Here is an 18464-nt window from a genome sequence, read left to right on the forward strand (position 1 = left end):
CGTAATTTTCAAGAATGTTCATAAAATGATCTAGTTTTGTTTGTGTATCATTTTGCTGTGTGTATTTCCTTTTCCTCTTATTAAACTTAGAAAGTTTAAATGGCTGTTGACAGCACACCTTTTCATTGAGGTGCTGGATCCTTTGACTTTGATAATTTGAACCCTGATTTTTCAGTCTGAACATGGTTGCCCTTAATCTTATTGACAATCATCAGTGCTGTTCATTTGTTTATTCGATGCTCTTCATACGTGTACTTGGTTCTTTTTATACTTAATGAGAGACCCAGACAGACTACTAAACAACACTGCAGACAGAAGTGACCTGCCCGTTTAGCTGCTGTGTTCACTTTTGAGTTTCCATGAGAGCCCTCCTAGACCATTAGCTGGTAGGCAACTATCTGATGATGCCTTCCTGTTGCAGCATTGATGGCCTGGTCAAGGTGGGCACCCTGAAGAAACGACTTGACAAGTTCAACGAAGTAGTAAGTGCGCTGAAAGACGGGAAGCCAGAGGTAAACAGGCAGATCAAAGACCTGGAGATTTCCATTGATGCCTTGATGGCCAAAATTAAGGTGGGTCATTTTAACCCAGCTTCCTTTTTTTTTGTATAATTTGCTGTTTTTGTTATTGGTTTTGAACTTGTATAGGAAAATAACATTATTTATTCAAGATAGAAAGCATTAGCAAGTGGATACCCACATTAACCTTTTCTCAATATCTGAAAAAATTTATATTAAAAAGATAATCTTTATGTGATTTTTATCTGTTGCAAAATACTACCCTCTGGAGAGTAACTAAAATACCAAACTTTGTTGTTAAGGTTTTACAGTCATGATTCAGACAGGGTTAATGTGTATTAATTTGTTTTATGCTTTTCTACTTTCCAAAACCAATTTTTATTCCACTGTGTTTATTTTTCGTTCTGGTGGTGCTTGGGATTGAACAAAGTACAATGAGTATGGCCAGCAGATGCTCTTCTACTGAGCTATAGAAACGAAACTGCTAAGTTCTAAAAGGAATGCATTATGGTTGAGAATGGGAAGCATATCACCCAGCACTCTTTTATAGCACAGTACTAAGCATTCAGCTAATTCATGTTTGTATGCACACGTTTTTACATAGTTCTCTGTCATAGTCATGTGTGTCCTTTTGTTCCTCTGCTGTTAGGTTACATGATTTGTCGTGGTTAATGTGCGTTACCTTCAGAGTTTGCTCAGCTATCTAAAAAGTAGCAATTAATGTTTTTCATCTTCAAGGGACTATTTTGACTTCCTTTTCAATTGCTTGATTATTAATGTGACTGAAAATAGTTTCTATAATCTTTGTTATCATATTTAATCTCTTTCAGTTTCCTCAATTCTGGGTTAGGTTTTTACAGGCCTTTCTTAGGAAGCACTCAGAAGTCAATGCACTTAGATTAAGTCTTTTGTAGTTCCGGTAGACAATGTAAATATTAGAGGCAGAAAGAAAAAAAAAACATGAAGGATGAAAATGCCACAGTAGACTTAGCTGATTTTACAGATCACAGGTGGGACTGGTTTATGAGGTTATCATCATCAATCAAAATTAACCCAGGAAAATCATCCGACAAGTTCAGATGTAATTTCCCAATGCTCCGTAGGTGCTGACTGAATAAGTAAGGAAAGCAGACTTTAGCTAAATGAGATAGTCATTCCATTTGTGAGGCTCCTCAGCTTCATTGCTAGGTAAGGGTTACCCTGGGCTATGTGAAATTCTGTTTCAAAAAAAGATGAACATGGATTTGTTGGTAAGTTTTGCCAGCTGTTTTTATGTTTCTTAGAGTTCTTTTTTTTAAATGTGGAAACCCACAAAACTCTGAATTTACCATTGTAACTGGTTTAAAGCATGCGGTTCAGTCACGCTAAGCATATCGTGTTGTTTGGAGGACGTAACTTCTTAAGTACATATATATTGTTTGACTTTTTAAGTCTACCATGATGACGAGGGAGCAAATACAGAAAGAGTATGATGCGCTTGTTAAAAGCTCAGAAGACCTCCTCAGTGCCCTGCAGAAGAAGAAGCAGCAGCAGGAGGAGGCAGAGAGGCTGCGGCGCATTCAAGAGGAGATGGAGAAAGAAAGGAAGAGACGCGAAGAGGATGAAAAGCGTCGGCGGAAGGAGGAGGAGGAGAGGCGGATGTAAGGCTTTGTGCTGTTCTGACGAGAAGCCTCCAGGATGATGGGGGTGGCTGTTCTGAAACTGTATTTCCACTCATGTCAGATGATATGTGTTGGCTCATATTCTTTGTGACAGGGATTCAGAGTGTAGCCCAAGCTGGCCTGGAACTCTCATCCTCCTGCTACAGCCTTCTGAGTGGGCTTTATACTTACACACCAACATCAAACAATTTTACAATGAGTTTGAAAAAGAAGTAACGCTCATTTTATATAGTTATATGAAGTTGTTAACTATAGATTGGATGCTTCTAATCTACAAATCTAAAAACTGAAAAAAACTACAGTGTGAACATTTTTTATTACACGTATGTGTGAATGTGTGTGCATGTACACGCTACTTCTTTGCCATGTGTGCACATGGAAGTCAGCCACTTGTGGAGCTGGTTCTCTCTTTCACCATGTGGGTTCTTGGGACTGATGGGGTCAGTCTGGTGGCGAGTGCCTTTACCTTCTGAGCCATCTTGTTCACCCAAAAGTCTGAAACTTTGTGAGTGAGTGGAAGCACAACAAATAATTTAATACAGTCCAGTTTTACTTTATTCCCGATGGCTTTTGGAGGTGGTCTTTTAGCCCTGCTGATCCGCATTTTGCTATATAAATCAGGATGTCCTCAAACTTGTGACAATCTTCTTACCAATGCCTCTTGGTGCTGTGTTTATAGGCATAAGCCAACCTGCCCAGAAAATTTTATTTTGTTTTAAAACATATTAACTGCATCTATTAGTGGGGTTCATGTGATACTCACATACATGTGTAGTGTGCACTTGGCACATCCACACACTCCTTTTCTCTTCCTCCCTGTCTCTTCACCTGACGAGCACTCTTCAGCATCCCTGGAAATCACTGTTGTGCTTTCAGGTAGAGTTCTCTCTTTTCCTTAGTTTCTTTGTAAGAGAGAACGCATGGTTGCCGTGTTCCTGGCTTATTTCACTTAACATGACACCCTCCACTTCCATCCATTTTGCTGCAGATGGCAGGATTATGCTGTGCTCCTGGCTGATTCTACATCCTAGTTATTGTGGATAATAGTACAGGATGTACTCTGTAATACAGGATGCTTCTGTCAACATGGCGTGCACCGCCCTTTTCTACGCCAACCTCATTTCCTCCGTCTGTGAACTCATCATTACCAAGTTTATCCAGAAGTGCTTTACGTTATAGAAGATGATTGTGTTTGCTTTATTTAGAATTGTTTACAGGGGAGTTAAATTTTATGATAGTTGAACCAAGTTGATGATGACCTAGACTAGCTTGGGTTCATCCTGCTCTGTGGTGCCTGTTAACCTATAGCTCGTTTGTCTTCTGAAGGATTTCTCAGTTAAAAATTTAAAGAGTTCTCTCTCCTGTTCTCAGGAAACTTGAGATGGAAGCAAAAAGAAAACAAGAAGAGGAGGAAAGGAAGAAGAGGGAAGACGATGAGAAACGGATCCAGGTGTGTGCTCACTGGACTGTATTCCTATCAGATAGAATCCACAAGTCATGAAAAAGCTGAAGCAAAACTCATTGGTTTACCTTGGGGGTTGATCCGGAAGGGAGGGTGAGGTGGGGCTTGGTGCTAGGGAAGGGAGTTCCCAGGCTTTGTCACCAACAGAAATGGTGACATTATTATCACAACAAATTTCCCTTTGTAGAGTGGGGATAAATAATAGTTTTATTGAATGAGTTGCCACATATTAAAGCTTGCAGAACAATTCCTAGCTCGGCAATCATTAGTATTGTTACTCTATTAAAGGGAAATTCAGATTAGCATTCTCTTAAAACATAACTTTGGGAACCAGAAAACTTCATGTTATGTGAGGTAATCGAGGGTCGGGAAGACAAGGACATGTGTCCAGGTAGGAGTAAGCGTGGGTTCCGGCCAGTAGACCAGAAGGGACCATGAGATGTAAAGAAGAGATGTTTAGGGAGAGGGGAAGACAATGGAACAAGGTGAAAGGGAGAATCATGGGAGAGAGGGTGCAGTGGGGAAGGGGCAGAGAGATGAGGTAGGGATGGAGAAGTCACCCCAAATGAACTATGTATAAAAATCCCGTATGGAGATCTATTACTTCATAGTAATACAAGCTAGTCAAAGAAAAAGAGAGTATTAATTCGAGCGTGGGGACATGGGAGGAGTTAGAAGGAGAGTGGAAAGGCAAGGGGGAAGTGATGGAATAACATTTAGTTAAATATATTTTTAAAATTAGAAATGCTTCTGAAAAACAACTTCTGTTTCTACAGTGTTGTTTTATAACTATAGATATTTGTATGAATGAGTTAGGCTTAAGAAAGTCCTAAACTCCCATTTGTTTGTTTTATCTGTTTGTTTTTGTTTTTAAGAGGGGGGTTTCTCTGTGTAGTCCTGGCTGTTCTGGAACTGCTCTGTAGACCAGGCTGGCCTTGAACTCACCGAGTTCCACTTGCCTCTGCCTATCAAGTATTGGGATTAAAGGCATGTGCTACCACCACCTGGCCCCCAATTCCCAACTTTTAGATTCCTGGCTGAGAATGACTGACATGTTTCTCTTATCTTGCTTTCATAGTATGGACTTGTAAGTCCGTCATCAGTCCTGTATTCACTGTGTATGTGTAGTTGTTAGCACCCGGATGCTTCTGTGGCCCCGGGGATACTCACGCTGTGGTCACGGAATGGTGGAGCCACTGTGTCTCCCTTCTTTTGGCATTGGGAAAGTGAAGCATTAATGATAATATGTGTGAGGGGTGGGCGGCTGGGAGAGTGAGAGACTTGGGTTTAAGCCTTGGCTGTTAGCGGAGAATCTGGCCCAGGCTCGAAGCTTTCCTTTTGTTTGAGGTAATAGTTTTGAGAACAAAAAGCTCTTGCTAGGTGTGGCTTTTTGTGCCGCAGGCTGAGGTGGAAGCACAACTGGCCAGACAGCGGGAGGAGGAGTCCCAGCAGCAGGCCGTCCTGGCGCAGGAGTGCAGGGACCGGGAGCTGGCCCTGCGCATCGCCCAGAACGAGTCTGAGCTCATCAGCGACGAGGCGCAGAGTGATCTGGCGCTCCGAAGGTACTGGGGCTCTGGGTCCGCCCTGACCTGGGCTTTCTTGGGCTTCCGGCTTCTTATGTCTGTTTGAAGAGGACTAGGAGAGGAGGTTTTGACATATTTGAAGTAAAAGCATTTTAAAATTAGTTGGATTTGCTTTTGTATTCAAATGAATGAAACAATTGATTTTCCATTTAGTTATTGAACGGTTAAAACATAAAACCCCAATTTTCAGTTAATGGTTGTTCTGTTAAGAACAAAACTCAGCTTGATTGCTGAAATTGTTTAAGGGTATTGTGTACTGGGTAGAAATTTAGCTTCTAAATACTTGTTAAATACTGACATAGAAGTCGGTGACTGTATTATAGTTATAATGCAGCCCAATACATATAAAGCAGGGAGTTTTTAGTTTCCTAACATAAATTTGAAACAACTCGCCACATTCTTGCAGTGAGGCGCAGTTGGCCCTCCAGTGTCTCAAAATCAGAACGATTCATTTACAAGGAGTAAAACTAACCTTGCAGAAATGTTTTGGTTCTTTAGATTCTGACTTATGTCTACATATTATGGTGGAGTTTGGAGCAGCATTGAAGTTCTTAATATTTGGCATCAAGTTGCAAAAAAGTTAACATTTATCCTTCAAGAGTACAGAAACAGGTGTTTTTATTATTCATGTAAAAATCCAAAACAAATCTATGAGGGGTATATGCTTTCTCCATTTGGAGAGGCGTGAATAGATAGACATAGGCAATCTTGGTTTTCAGAAGTGTCAGGGTATATTCAGTTTTGACCACAAGATGGCGCTATTTGCTTGTAAAAGGAAAAGGCAGTGCCATCCAGGTGGTTAGAGTTTATTTAACTGCAAAGAAGGGTTTTGCTCATTTGCCGTCACTAGTTTTTCCTGTGTGTGGTTATTTGTAAAGCTTTGGAGTCTAAACCGTATATGAAAGTGTATGAATTGTGAGTGAGCTGCCTAGGACCGCATATCAGTTAGGTATGTTGTAATACATGGCTTCTGCTGTACTAAATGTTTCTAAGTTACTTTTTCAGCCTAAGTTCCTGTCCAGCAACTTCTAAGTAAGATTTATTTGAACACATGAAATATGTTTTCCAATATCATCCTAATCCATTACACTTATGATCCTTGATGCAAACTGATAACTTCAAGTCACATGAAATTGTAGAGAAATTCAAATTTCTATTAACACCAAATCTCACAGCATATGAATGTCATGAATGTCTGAATTTTCCAATCTTAATATATTTGCTTTTTAATTTTTTACTAATTTCATTAATTTATTGTTTCTCAATTCTTCCAATGAGTATTTTAAAAGCACATTAAAGTCTCAATGATCTTATGTAGGTCAAAGATAACTTGTATTTTGAAATCAGTAAGTAATTAGAACACAAATTCACACAATTCAGATTGTCACAGTTCGGACCTGGTGGTGACAGTAACCAAACCATATTCTTTTTCAGACCTAATGGAGCAAGACCCCAAATGACACCGTATGTCATTCTTCCTCGTCTCTTTAAAGATTCGGTTTATTGTGTGAGAAGTTGTCCCCTCCTTGAAATAAGTTTTAAGTTGCTTCCTTTTATTAAAGACAACGAAATCATTTCCCCCCTTTTTCTTGCCTAGGGAAAGGTTTAAATGCAGCCATGGGAGTTTGGGACTGGCTTCCCCTTTCTTCTGTTGTTTCCACTTTAATACCAACTTGATTTATCTGTTGTGAATTCACTCCTCATAGCAGGTGTGGAGGAGGAAGAATAAGTAAAAAGCTTAGTTTTCTGTGTATGTGATGCTTGATCTGCTAACCCGCGGCCTGGGGCTCGTCTGAGGTCTATGTGTAAAGCTTTTACTGTCGGTTTCCTCAACGACACTGGGAAAGGGCAGGACAGACCGTATTCATCTGAGGATAGTTACACTGCCTGAATTTTAGCAGGATTAAGGTAGCTGTCGACTGTCAGACTGTAGCCTCATGAGCAGCATGGGCTGTATCAACAGCTCCCCGGGAAATCCACGTAAGGGGCAAGGACAGCCATTCACGATGAAATGTTACTATGGAGTTGCATAGTCGCCATAGAAGACATGATCCATAACCAGATGTGTCTGCTTTGAGAGCCACCATGAGTACAATAGCTAGGAGTGCAAACTGTCAGGAGACTGTCTCATGAGCTCTAATGCCACAGCTTCAAGAATAGTGCTCTTCAGAGTTTCACGCAAAATGAGGGTTCACCTCCTCTCAGTTACACAAGGCTTGCAGCTGCATAAAAGCTGTATATTTAAAAATAAAGATTGTACATTAAAATTATGTAGAAATATATTATTAACATTTAAAACAGTTTACATGTAAAATGTATTTTTGTGTGTATGCTTCACTTTTATGTGTGTGGCATACATGTTTATCTAATGTGGGTCAGAGGACAGTTCCTGTTCAGGGCACCCAACACCTCAGCAGGCACCAGGAGCACAAGCTTGCAGCATTGTTATTACCTTAGCACCAACCAGAAATGTAGAATAGTTGGTGAGAAGCCACCGTCTACTCTCTTCCATTACAACAACCACTTTATGGTTGTTGTTTGAGTTTGTTAAGTAAACTCTGCATTGATGTCTGAGGTGACATTGCAAACATTTGCAGGTGGTTCAGCACAGGCAGAAGGCGGAAGCACCTAGATGCAGGGGCCGGTTTGGCTCAGCAAACCTTCTGTAGCTGGTGTAGAAGCTGGTGTAGAGTGTTGGTGAGGGTCCGGGAGGAGAGTGACTTGGTAGAAGTTGTCTCCTGGTGCTGAAACTTTAGACGACATCTTTATATGATCAGCAGACCAAGTGATGGAGAGCTTGGGAAAGTGATTTGACTCCTCGGGAGTCCGCTGTGGGGAGACAGGTGGAAGCACTTTAGGAGAAGGAGCTGGTTAAAACCAGACAGGAACTGAGGCAGGGAGACAGTAGAATTGCAAATACTTTAAAAATTATACTTTTAGAAAGCTACAAAATCCTGAAAAGCTGATATATAAGTACAGATGGATAGTATATTGCCAAAAGATAATTTTATTAGATTACGCTTCCATAGTTTATTTTGTGGGTTTTATCTGGGCTAGTCAGCTTCCGCAGGTGGAGTTTCTTCTACTGTGCTTGTTTGGACAACTCTCCAGAAATACCAAGCGTTGCCAATATATATACACACATGCATATTGAATTACATATATTTAATTGTATGTACACACACACACACACAGAGAGATTGCAAACCTCTGCCCCTTAATCAGAGTTCCAGCTGCTTGCAGGCATCTAGGAAACTGTCCCCACAGCCAACACAGCCATCTTCTTAACTTGTGGTTTTTGTTTTTTTTTTACTGGTGTTGTTTGTGGTTGCTAGAATTGGATGAATAGAACATATGTGAAAATGATTAATTATGAAGGGGAAAAAAAGCAAAGGACAGAGATGAAATGAAATCAAGACAGTGTGGGTTTCTTGGACCCAGTGAAACTGTCACTCTGCTTCACAGAATTGAGCCCATGCTGAGAAAAGTGACAGTCTCCCGAGTAATTAGAGCAAGAGCAGCTTTTGCTTTCAGATGTGCTTATCCTTCAAGGTCAGATCACATCAGGCATTTCACTTAACAAGTGCTTTGTATTGATTTTCGTCTTTCCTTTTTTAAATATATACTTTGGTTTGGGGCTAAAGATCTCTAGACTGTTATCTGAGCACATCAGCTCGGTTTACCACCACGAAGCTTTTTCAGACGAGCAAAGATGCACTAAGCATCTAAGCATCTTTGCTGCAAAACTCCGTGTACAGCATCTATATCCGGCCAAGTTTCCTGCGTGCATTTAGAGCGTGCTATTTATATTCTGCACATAAAAAATACCACCGAAGCATGGGCCTCATGAAATTTTATCTGAAAATTTTTACACACTGTTAGAGATGAGCTCAAATAACTTTAAACTCAAAGATCTTGGCATGTTTTATGGGTAGAACTATGGGAAAGTGTGTCATCAATAGATACCTTACAAAGTAAAGAGTTACAGTATTGATAACATTAAAACGTAATTGTATTTTCATATATTTTCAGAAATTGATGTGGTGTGCTTTATGTATATAATTGTATTATATTATCATTTCTTTTTCTTATAGGGAACAAATGGCCAAAGAAATGTCAGAAATTTTGAGTAGGTTAGTGCAGTGTGTTTACAGAAATAAATATTTACTACGAAAATCATACTTTTAAATTCCTTTTGATTATTTGGACTAGAATCTGTTGTATGAATGGCTCACTAACTTCCCATGTAACATTTCTGTATGAGAAATAACATTATAACACAGAAAAAAAAAGCAGCTTTCTTCTAACCTGTGTTTCTCACTGAGGACACAGCGGGCATTTTGGATGGGGCGAGTCTTCACTGGTTCTGGGTCTCACTCTCTGTGTCACCTCCCCGGGGGCTGGGAGTGTCTCCCTCATTCGGGAGCCACACGGCCTGGCTGAGGGGGATGGGGAGTAAGAGTGGATCTTCGACATGAACACTAGTTCAAAACCACTGGTGTGAGTTGAATTTCTAGATAAAAACCTCCTGTTACTATCTAGTTCATATTGGTTGTGATCCTAGTCCTTAATGACTGCACCATCTTTCCAGCTCTAGTCCATATTTTTTTAAAAGTAGATTTGAATAAATAATATTTTGTCAACTTTAAAGTTTCAAAATTAATTAAAGTGCTAAGTTAGTAGGTCTTAAAAACCAAGTAAATTCCATTACTGTTTTAATGTTTGCATGATTGTTTTTTATGATAAGGTTAATCAGTTGATTATACTTTTGTTTAACTATTTTAATAATACAGAGATGGGAAAGGGAACATTTCCATGCATTGAGTTCATTTACTACTTCCTACTCCAAATACATTATTACTAGGGTTAGTAATATGAATAAAAAGTGATTGTTATGTTTTATACAATAAAATTTTAATCCAGTGTTATTCTCAGAATGTATCAAAGCATAATACACATGTGCACACATATGCATGTACTGGTATCTTATGTATATCTGATTCTGAAACTATATATTATATAAGTTTATTTTTCAAAACAAAAGAAAACAGAAAACTCATAATAATTTTCAATTACTGATAATGTAATTGATAAGATAAAACAAAACAAGCAGAAAGAAAAGAGCTCAAGAAAAGGCAAGAAAAGGATTATGTATTTCCAAAGATGGTTTTTCAATAATGTTAGTCATATAAAATGTCTCGTCTTGACTGTTTGCTGGGACTGTTATTCTTTCAAAGTGTAAAATGGTGAGAGACTACACGCTTGCTATAAGGTAGCTTGCCTTCATTGTCCTTTTTAAGAGGGAAGTTTTCCAGGTAGAAGATGGTAGGGAAGAAGTTGGGCTTTGCTTGTGTGATACCCAAGAGGCAGGATTTTAGCTCCTCGGCCTTTATTTACTGTAACACCTGTGTTCCTTCTTTTTATGTTTTGAAGTCTGATTGGTTTAACCTCTTTCTTTGTTACATTGAGCTTAAAATAAATCATGAAGGTTGATTCTGAGTGCCTGCCTCTTGGTCAGTATATTTCTTGTTTATATATGTAAAATTTATGATTCCAGAGGTCCTGCTGTACAAGCTACCAAGGCAGCTGCTGGTACCAAGAAGCATGATCTCAGTAAATGGAAGTATGCAGAGCTCCGTGATACAATCAATACTTCTTGTGGTAAGTGCATAGGGAAGGTGAAGAAGAGGGGCCCAATACCAATGCCAGTAAGACTGGGTGGGGTGCATGTATGTGTGCATGTATGCACACATGCATGTGTGTGTGCATACGTGTGTGTGTTTACAAAGTCCCCAAGCCCATATATTTGTTATTCTTTGTTCTCTTGAAAATGACGACATAATTTAGTCACGAAATCGAAAGAAAGATATGTGTTCTCGTTCCCTTCCTCTTGCTGTGATAAAAGGCCCTGCCAAAAAGGACATGGGGGAAAGTGTTTGTTGTAGCTCATTGTTCCTGGCCAAGGGCTATCGGGATGCAGGACAAGGAGGCTAGAGCAGCTGGTCACATCACACCCACCACCAAGAGCAGAAAGAATAGATGCACACGTTGTACTTCCCTTGCCTGTTCACTCTTCCTTAGACCTGGTCTCACACAGGGAATGTGGCTGACCATGGCACACTGTACTTTCTCACTTCAGTTAGCACAGTCAGGACAGTCCCCCACAGATGTCCACAGATGGGCTAGCCTGATCTAGACAGTCCCTCACTGAGACTCTTTCCCACGGAATTCTACATTATCTTCGGTTGACAATTAAAATGAACCATCCAGCATGATTACTAAATTAGATACATTTTCCTCATTCCTTACATAGGTCACAGAAAAGGAACAAATACAAATTATAACTTGGGCTATATTAATGACCAGTTCTTCTAATGCTAATCTTAAGAGTTAAATGGTTGGATAGCTGGGTCTTCTCTTCTATGACTCCAGAGTAATAAGCAGCAACGTAAGCATTTCTTTTTAAATCGGTTGTCCCCCAGAGGAACAGTTGTATGAGAGACAGCAGTCAGAGCCTCACACAGTTAGGGTCTTGTTTAAACCAATGTTTACAGTCAGGACACTGCCTAGTGACAGAAGGACCCAGCTGGAGAGCTCTTGCTATGTTCTCGTCCTCGCTGAGGACAGCATCTTTATGACAAATGCGGTGCCTTTGGCTCTTGCTTGTACTTGAGCACATTGTCTTTGAGAAAACCTTTCTGATTCAGTTTCTTCTTCATCTAAAGATTACCCAAGGCCGGGCGGTGGTGGCGCACGCCTTTAATCCCAGTACTCGGGAGGCAGAGGCAGACGGATCTCTGAGTTCGAGGCCAGCCTGGTCTACAAGAGCTAGCTCCAGGACAGGCTCTAGAAACTACAGGGAAACCCTGTCTCGAAAAACCAAAAAAAAAAAAAAAAAAAAAAAAAGAATACCCAGTTAGTCTCGAGTTCTTGAGTTGAGCAGATGATATAGGATAGTAATATGTGAGTAATAATCTATAATTGTGAAAGACTGTGAAATGTTCACCTTTAGCTTACTTTTCATCCTGTACTATATGCTAAAATCCCAAACCTGTCATATACACCTCTTTATGCTATGGAATAATTATGTCAGATGAATAATTTAGGGTGTTAATTTTTTCTTCCTATGTGATCAATAGACATCGAGCTCCTGGCCGCGTGCAGAGAAGAATTTCACAGGAGACTGAAAGTGTATCACGCTTGGAAATCCAAGAACAAGAAGCGAAACACTGAAACCGAGCAGCGCGCTCCCAAGTCTGTTACTGATTACGGTAAAATAAGTCTGTACTGTTCAGTGTTTCAAGTCGATTACATAGCAATGTGTGTAGCTATACAAGGTATTTTGGGTAAAATAGTCAACATAAATTTCTCATATTGTGATCTAGTGAACATGATACAGCCATGATTACCTGTCTTATAAGAAGTTATACAATACTAAGTACATAGTTCCACATATAAACACATACAGACACATTCGTATGTTGTGAGGAAGGCTGGTGACATGTTGGGTCCAGTGCTTGCCTGGCATGTGCTGTTCTCAGCATTGCAAAGCCCAAACACAAACAAAAATGGTCACATGTGAAAACGTCAATGTTACTGTGATCAGCTTGCTCTGGATGCTCATGAGTTTACCTATGAAAATTAGCATTTTAATGTTGCTAACCAGGGTCTTATTTTTATTTTCTAAAATTTATTTTGAAATTTAATCTAGCTTGGTTTTTAGAGTAGTTCCTCAAATAATGAAATATACTTGTATTTTTAATATGGAGGCTTATATCCCTACTGGTGCCTTCATAGAATAATAGCCTAGGAAAGGAAAGAATTGGTTCTTGTTTCTCTAACACCATGCTGATTGTCCTATTTAAAAAAATGTTCACTGCAAATTTTATTTTATAGTACTGTTTCGCCTAGATGCAAGAACCTAGTGTTCATCTGAGCCAGAAAGTGGGGCAGGGCAGCCTCACCAGAGCTCAGCAGACTGTCCCAGTGACTCAGAGGACCTGTAATAGGAGCTAGAGCTTCAGGTTTTTTTTTTTTTATTTGTTTTTATCTTGTATATGGGTGTTTTTTTTTTTCTGGATGTATGTGTGTGCACCACAGGCGTAAAGTCCAGAAGAAGGCATTAGATCCCCTGGAACTGGAGTTACAGATGGCTGCTGGTTGCTCTGTGTAGGCTGGGTATTGAACCTGGGTCTGCAGCCAGTGCTTTTAACCACCGAGCTATCTCTTCAGTGCCAGCTTTTGAAAATTTAAGGCAGTAACTAATTTCATTTGTCACCTTGGTGCTTTTATACCCTCATAGCTGTTCTTAATTCAGATTAGCATCAGAGTCAACACTTGACCATGTGGCTTTAGCAAGGTTTTGAGCTTGAGTTCTTGAGGATAGTTTTAAATTCTCACTATTTTCCAAAGAAATAAAAGCAATATTTAGCAAAATTCAGTTAACTGGTAGGGCCTCAGTGTTTCTCAGTTCTTGCAAGGAGTTATTGAGGTCAGTATTGCTTATAAGGGAGACAGTGCTGGTTATTGTCTGGGGTGGTTTTCAGCAAATTGTAATAGGATGAGGGCGTGGGGACCATCTGTAGGGGAGATATTGTAAATTTGGAAAGGTGGAAGTCGCAGTGAGAACTGAGTTCCACTGTCTCCTTCAGTGTTCTCTCTGTGTATTGAAAATGATCGCATGGCTCTGTGACCTTTCATTGTTTATGTATTAAGATACACCCCCCCCCCACCCAGAAAAGTAGTGGGTTCTTCCTTTTGCTCGCTTATTCTTCGCTGTTTTATGATTACCTTCACCCTGACAGATAGATATTCATTGTCTGGTAAAATGTACACATCTGAGTCTGAGCACCACAAAGGAAGGGGATTTGTTAATACTTCATGGAGTTTTGAATTGAACTTTGATACTTTTTTTTAAAATTTACTTTTGTTCCCATAAAGCAAATAGCATTTTGCTGCTGCTGTAAGTATCAGGTTAGCAAAATTTTGTGCAAATACAATCAATATATTAATATTCAGAAAAATTAGTTATGAGCCATTTTCAGAACAAAAATCTACTACTGCCTTTAAAGTATTTACCTTGCCTTTCTCCGTGTATTTTTCTCATGTAACATTCAGTCTGATGGGGGAATGTGCTGGAAGGGGCAGAAGGCATCCAGATGCTTCACAAGCTAATGGAGAAAATTCTGTGTGGCATGGTGTTTATATTTAGAAGTATTGGGATTCGTTTGAAAATATGAAATGAGGACACTTTATAATTCCCCAAAACAAGACTTAATGTCCCTGAGAAAGAGAGTAATATGTTGACAAACTATGACATTTCTACAGCAGCAAATAAGGAGCTCTACTCCCCTTCCCTGGGTGACTGAGCGTGCTCTCGTCTCATTCATCACATGAAGAGATTTTCATAAATAATTTTAGACAGTGCAAATCACTCAGAGAATATTTATAGTTTCTTCAAACCATGACTTTGGGAATCAGTTAATCCAAGTTTCTAAAATAAAAATGGCACAAGTTTAAGATTTAAGGAATCTGAAGAAATTAGAATATTTAGACTGTCTAAAAACAGTAGCATTTATTATTATGAGTTAGGTTTTTGTGTTCCAAGATTATAAATGAAGTATAATGTTTCAGTTTTGGTACTTTTCCTGTGCCTGAATCAGAATTTCCTAAAATATAATTAGATTCCTTCCTCCCTCTCTTCCTTCCTTCCTTCCTTCCTTCCTTCCTTCCTTCCTTCCTTCCTTCCTTCCTTCTTTCTTTCTTTCTTCCATTCTTTCCTTCTTCCTTTCTTCTGTGCTTTCTAAAGCACAATTTTTAAAATCAAAACACCATGTCTTATAGACAAGTCTTTGAGTTCTTTGCTACAGACAGAATATTTGCATGCTGGTCACCACCTCAATTGACTGGACAGATTTATAAGTCAGAAAAATGCTCATTTAGCAGCGTTGGCGTTATTATCTTCTCTTCAACATACAATATTTGTTCACAGATTTTGCGCCATTTTTGAACAGTTCACGTAAGTCAAGGGTGGTGCCTCATGAGCTAACCGGAAGAGGGGCTAAACTCCTTTATAGCATACTAACAACTTTCTGCCAAACACCGTTTTGCTACGTTGTAAGTGGAGTTGCTGTATATTAAAGACACCTGCCTACATTAAGATATATCTTAACTTGAGATATGCTGCATTTTTCTCAAATCAATCCAAAACATGTATGCAGAACAACGATTGAATACTCGATGGTATCATCTGCCAAATTTCATGCATTTAAAACTGGGTGTGTACGCCTCTTACTGTAGTGAAACGCTGTCCTCCCTTCCCAGCTGACTTTCTCGAGAAAAACAAACAACCAAAAACCAACTCTTAAGTGCTGGTTGCAGATGCTGTGCTGTGATGGTACCTGAGTTTCTGTCCAAGGAGATTTGAGGAGATCTGTGTGGTAATATGCATAAATTTAATAATGACACCTGCTAACAGGAAGAGGGAGATAACTTCCTGGGATGCCCATTTCCTTCCGACCATAGAACCTGTGGGTCACCTTGGCCTATAATAAGTTCCTAGAGTTGAGATGTTCTATTCATTTGCCAGCTGGTTGGGCCTGTTTTTCTAAGTGCTTCTTATAATTTATATTTTTGTTTCGTTGTTCGAGGCATCATCTCACTGTGTAGCTCTCCCAGACTGGCCTCAGCCCTCCAGGGCCAGGGCTTATTTCTTTCCCTCTGACCTATAAAGTGAACACCGTTGGAGGAAAGCAAGCTGTTGAGAATATTAGTTTCAAGATTTTAATGTCTGGTGATTTTCACTTGACGGAAGTTCTTTGCTCTTTTCTACAAAATTTAAGTCTCCTATTACTAGAAAAGGCTACCATAAAGTTTAGTTTTACAATTTTACTCAGGGTATTAACTTCGAGAGAGTTATTTTAGAAACCAGTGAATTGACTGTCAATGCTCTGGCAAATTTCCAATCAGTCATTCACTATTCAGAAAGGTTGCTGTTTTCAAATTACTTATTTATTTAATTTTTGAGGTGGGGTCTCCCTCTGTCGCCCTGGCTGGCCTAAAGCCAGTGCTTTTAAACTTCAGGTGTGACCACTGAGTTGCCAAGTACGATGGACGGAACAGAAACAAGAAAACAAACCTAATCTCCATTTCTGTGCTGAAGGCCATGCGGGCCCTAATGTCTCTAACAAAACTGGCCCCTCATTCTTCCGTAGTGGCCTCCTCATGTGCTTTTTTGCTTTCTCTGATTTGCACCTAACTAAATCTAACTTTCCCTAAGCGGTTGTTGTTTCTCGGGGCAAAATCTAGAGCAGGAATATTTTCATTCTTTTGGTGTTTTTGCAAGTTCTTAGAAAAGCCACATGGCTGTGTGTGGCTTTTCTGTGTTGTGTACTCTTCTGTGGACTCTTTGATCTTCACATTGAGGTCTTAGAGCTGCAGTGAATTGTTGTTCTGCTTTCAAAGCTAAGACATAAAACATATGAACAGCTTTATGTAATCCGTCAGAATTATGCTGCTCAGGATGTAAAGCCATTACTCTAGGAATGTGTTTACATCTGCATGTTAAATAAAAGCCCAGTCCTTCAGTGTGAATGGAGCAAGGGTTAGGACTAGTAAAAAGGAAGTTTTTCCTTTCTGTTGGCAAGTGGAAACCTGTATAGGATACACTTTCCACTTATTTCAGTGGGCTTTTTTTGCCAAGAGAAATCTCATTCAAAGTAAATATTTTTGAGGAAAGGGTCATGCTTCCTGTTATAAGTAGGTTTTAGTGGGGAGCGCGTTTCTCTAAATGCTGTTATTTGTGCTATTTTGGTTGTTTAAAAGCCCAAAGTGGGTAAAAGAAAAAAAATGAATGGTTTTCTCCTTTTGAGGAAAATATAATTAAATGAACAAATCTTTCTAATTTAAAATTACTATTTAATTAATTTTAAGTTGTCAAATATAAGTTATTCTTCAGCTTTAAATTGAAATCCTATAGAAAAAACAGTACTAGACTGCTTGCCTGCTATGTGAATTAATTTGGGGTTCCTAATAAGTCATTTGTGGTAACCAGGCAAGGGTTTTGTTGCCAGTGGTGGAGGTGGTGGTGGTGGTGGTGGTGGTGGCGGTGGCAACAGCTGTGTGTGTATGTGTGTGTGTGTGTATACCATACTTTTGTGTGTGCACAATGCTTTTGCATGTGTACTGTGTGTGTGCACAATGATGGAGTGTACGTAACATGTATGAGCAGTGCTTGAGTGTATGTATGTATACCACACATATACATAATGCATAAATGTGTGTGTTCCATGCATGTGCACAATTCTTGAGTATGTGTTTGTATACCATTCATGTACATAATGCTTAAATGTGTGTGTGCTATGTGTGCACAATGTTTGAGGGTGTGCGTCTATGTACCATGCATGTGCACAATACTTGAGCGTGTGTGTACTGTGCATTGCCCATGCCTGGCTATGTGTGTATATATACCATGTGTGTACATGTGCACAATAATTGAGTATGTGTGTGTGCACTGTGCATATGCACAGTGCTTGGGTGTGTCTATGAATATGTGCACATTTATAGTGCCAAGAAACGTTTTTCGGCAAAGACAATTCTAAGAAATCCCACTCTGAATCTGTGTCACGAATAGGCAGCTAGTGCTAGCATTTTAAATGTACTTACTAGTGGGAACCTCTGTTCTCCCCCCCCCCCCTTTTAAAATTCTTGGTATATTTTAGGAATGTTTCCTTTTCCCACGGGCGGCTGGTGTAACATTGCCTGTTCTGTGTAATAGCTCAGCAGAACCCTGCAGCTCAGCTTTCTGCCAGGCAGCAGGAGCTTGAGATGAACCGACAGCAGCGTTTCTTCCGCATCCCATTCATCCGCCCTGCTGACCAGTACAAAGATCCTCAGAACAAGAAAAAGGGCTGGTGGTATGCCCATTTCGATGGACCCTGGATTGCTCGGCAGATGGAACTCCACCCTGACAAGCCACCCATCCTTCTTGTAGCTGGTGTGTATAAATTCACAGGGAAAAAAAAATCAAACAAAAAAGGATTGCAAAGCCTTGGATGAAACATTCTAATATATAATGTAATGTAATAAAGTCAGTCACTGTGTTTCAGAGTTGAATGACAGAGCTTTGCAATTCGGTTCTATTTCCAGGTGATGGAAAATTGACTAATTGATTTACAAAGCAAAATTGTTTTTATGCCTGTTTAGAGAACATTAACTATGTCCTAAGAAACCTGTCATTGGT

General features: G+C 39.6%; 1 protein-coding gene across 7 annotated transcripts in view; it reads left to right on the forward strand.

The window, feature by feature from the left end:
* The window catches only part of Myo6 (myosin VI), a 135927-nt gene that overhangs the window by 115459 nt on the left and 2004 nt on the right, over positions 1–18464 (forward strand). For 3 of the 7 annotated variants that reach the window (XM_038321204.2, XM_038321206.2, XM_038321207.2), the window contains exons 25-35: positions 422–572; positions 1950–2158; positions 3551–3629; positions 5043–5203; positions 6230–6256; positions 6659–6688; positions 9319–9357; positions 10782–10885; positions 12364–12495; positions 15216–15242; positions 18000–18218. In XM_038321204.2, coding sequence (XP_038177132.1) covers positions 422–572; positions 1950–2158; positions 3551–3629; positions 5043–5203; positions 6230–6256; positions 6659–6688; positions 9319–9357; positions 10782–10885; positions 12364–12495; positions 15216–15242; positions 18000–18218 — 1178 coding nt within the window. The remainder of the gene's footprint in view (positions 1–421; positions 573–1949; positions 2159–3550; positions 3630–5042; positions 5204–6229; positions 6257–6658; positions 6689–9318; positions 9358–10781; positions 10886–12363; positions 12496–15215; positions 15243–17999; positions 18219–18464) is intronic. The other 4 variants (XM_042054632.1, XM_042054633.1, XM_042054634.1 and 1 more) reach the window with 4 other exon arrangements.

The sequence above is a fragment of the Arvicola amphibius genome, chromosome 3 (assembly GCF_903992535.2).
Source record: "Arvicola amphibius chromosome 3, mArvAmp1.2, whole genome shotgun sequence".
Classification (NCBI taxonomy): Eukaryota; Metazoa; Chordata; class Mammalia; order Rodentia; family Cricetidae; genus Arvicola; species Arvicola amphibius.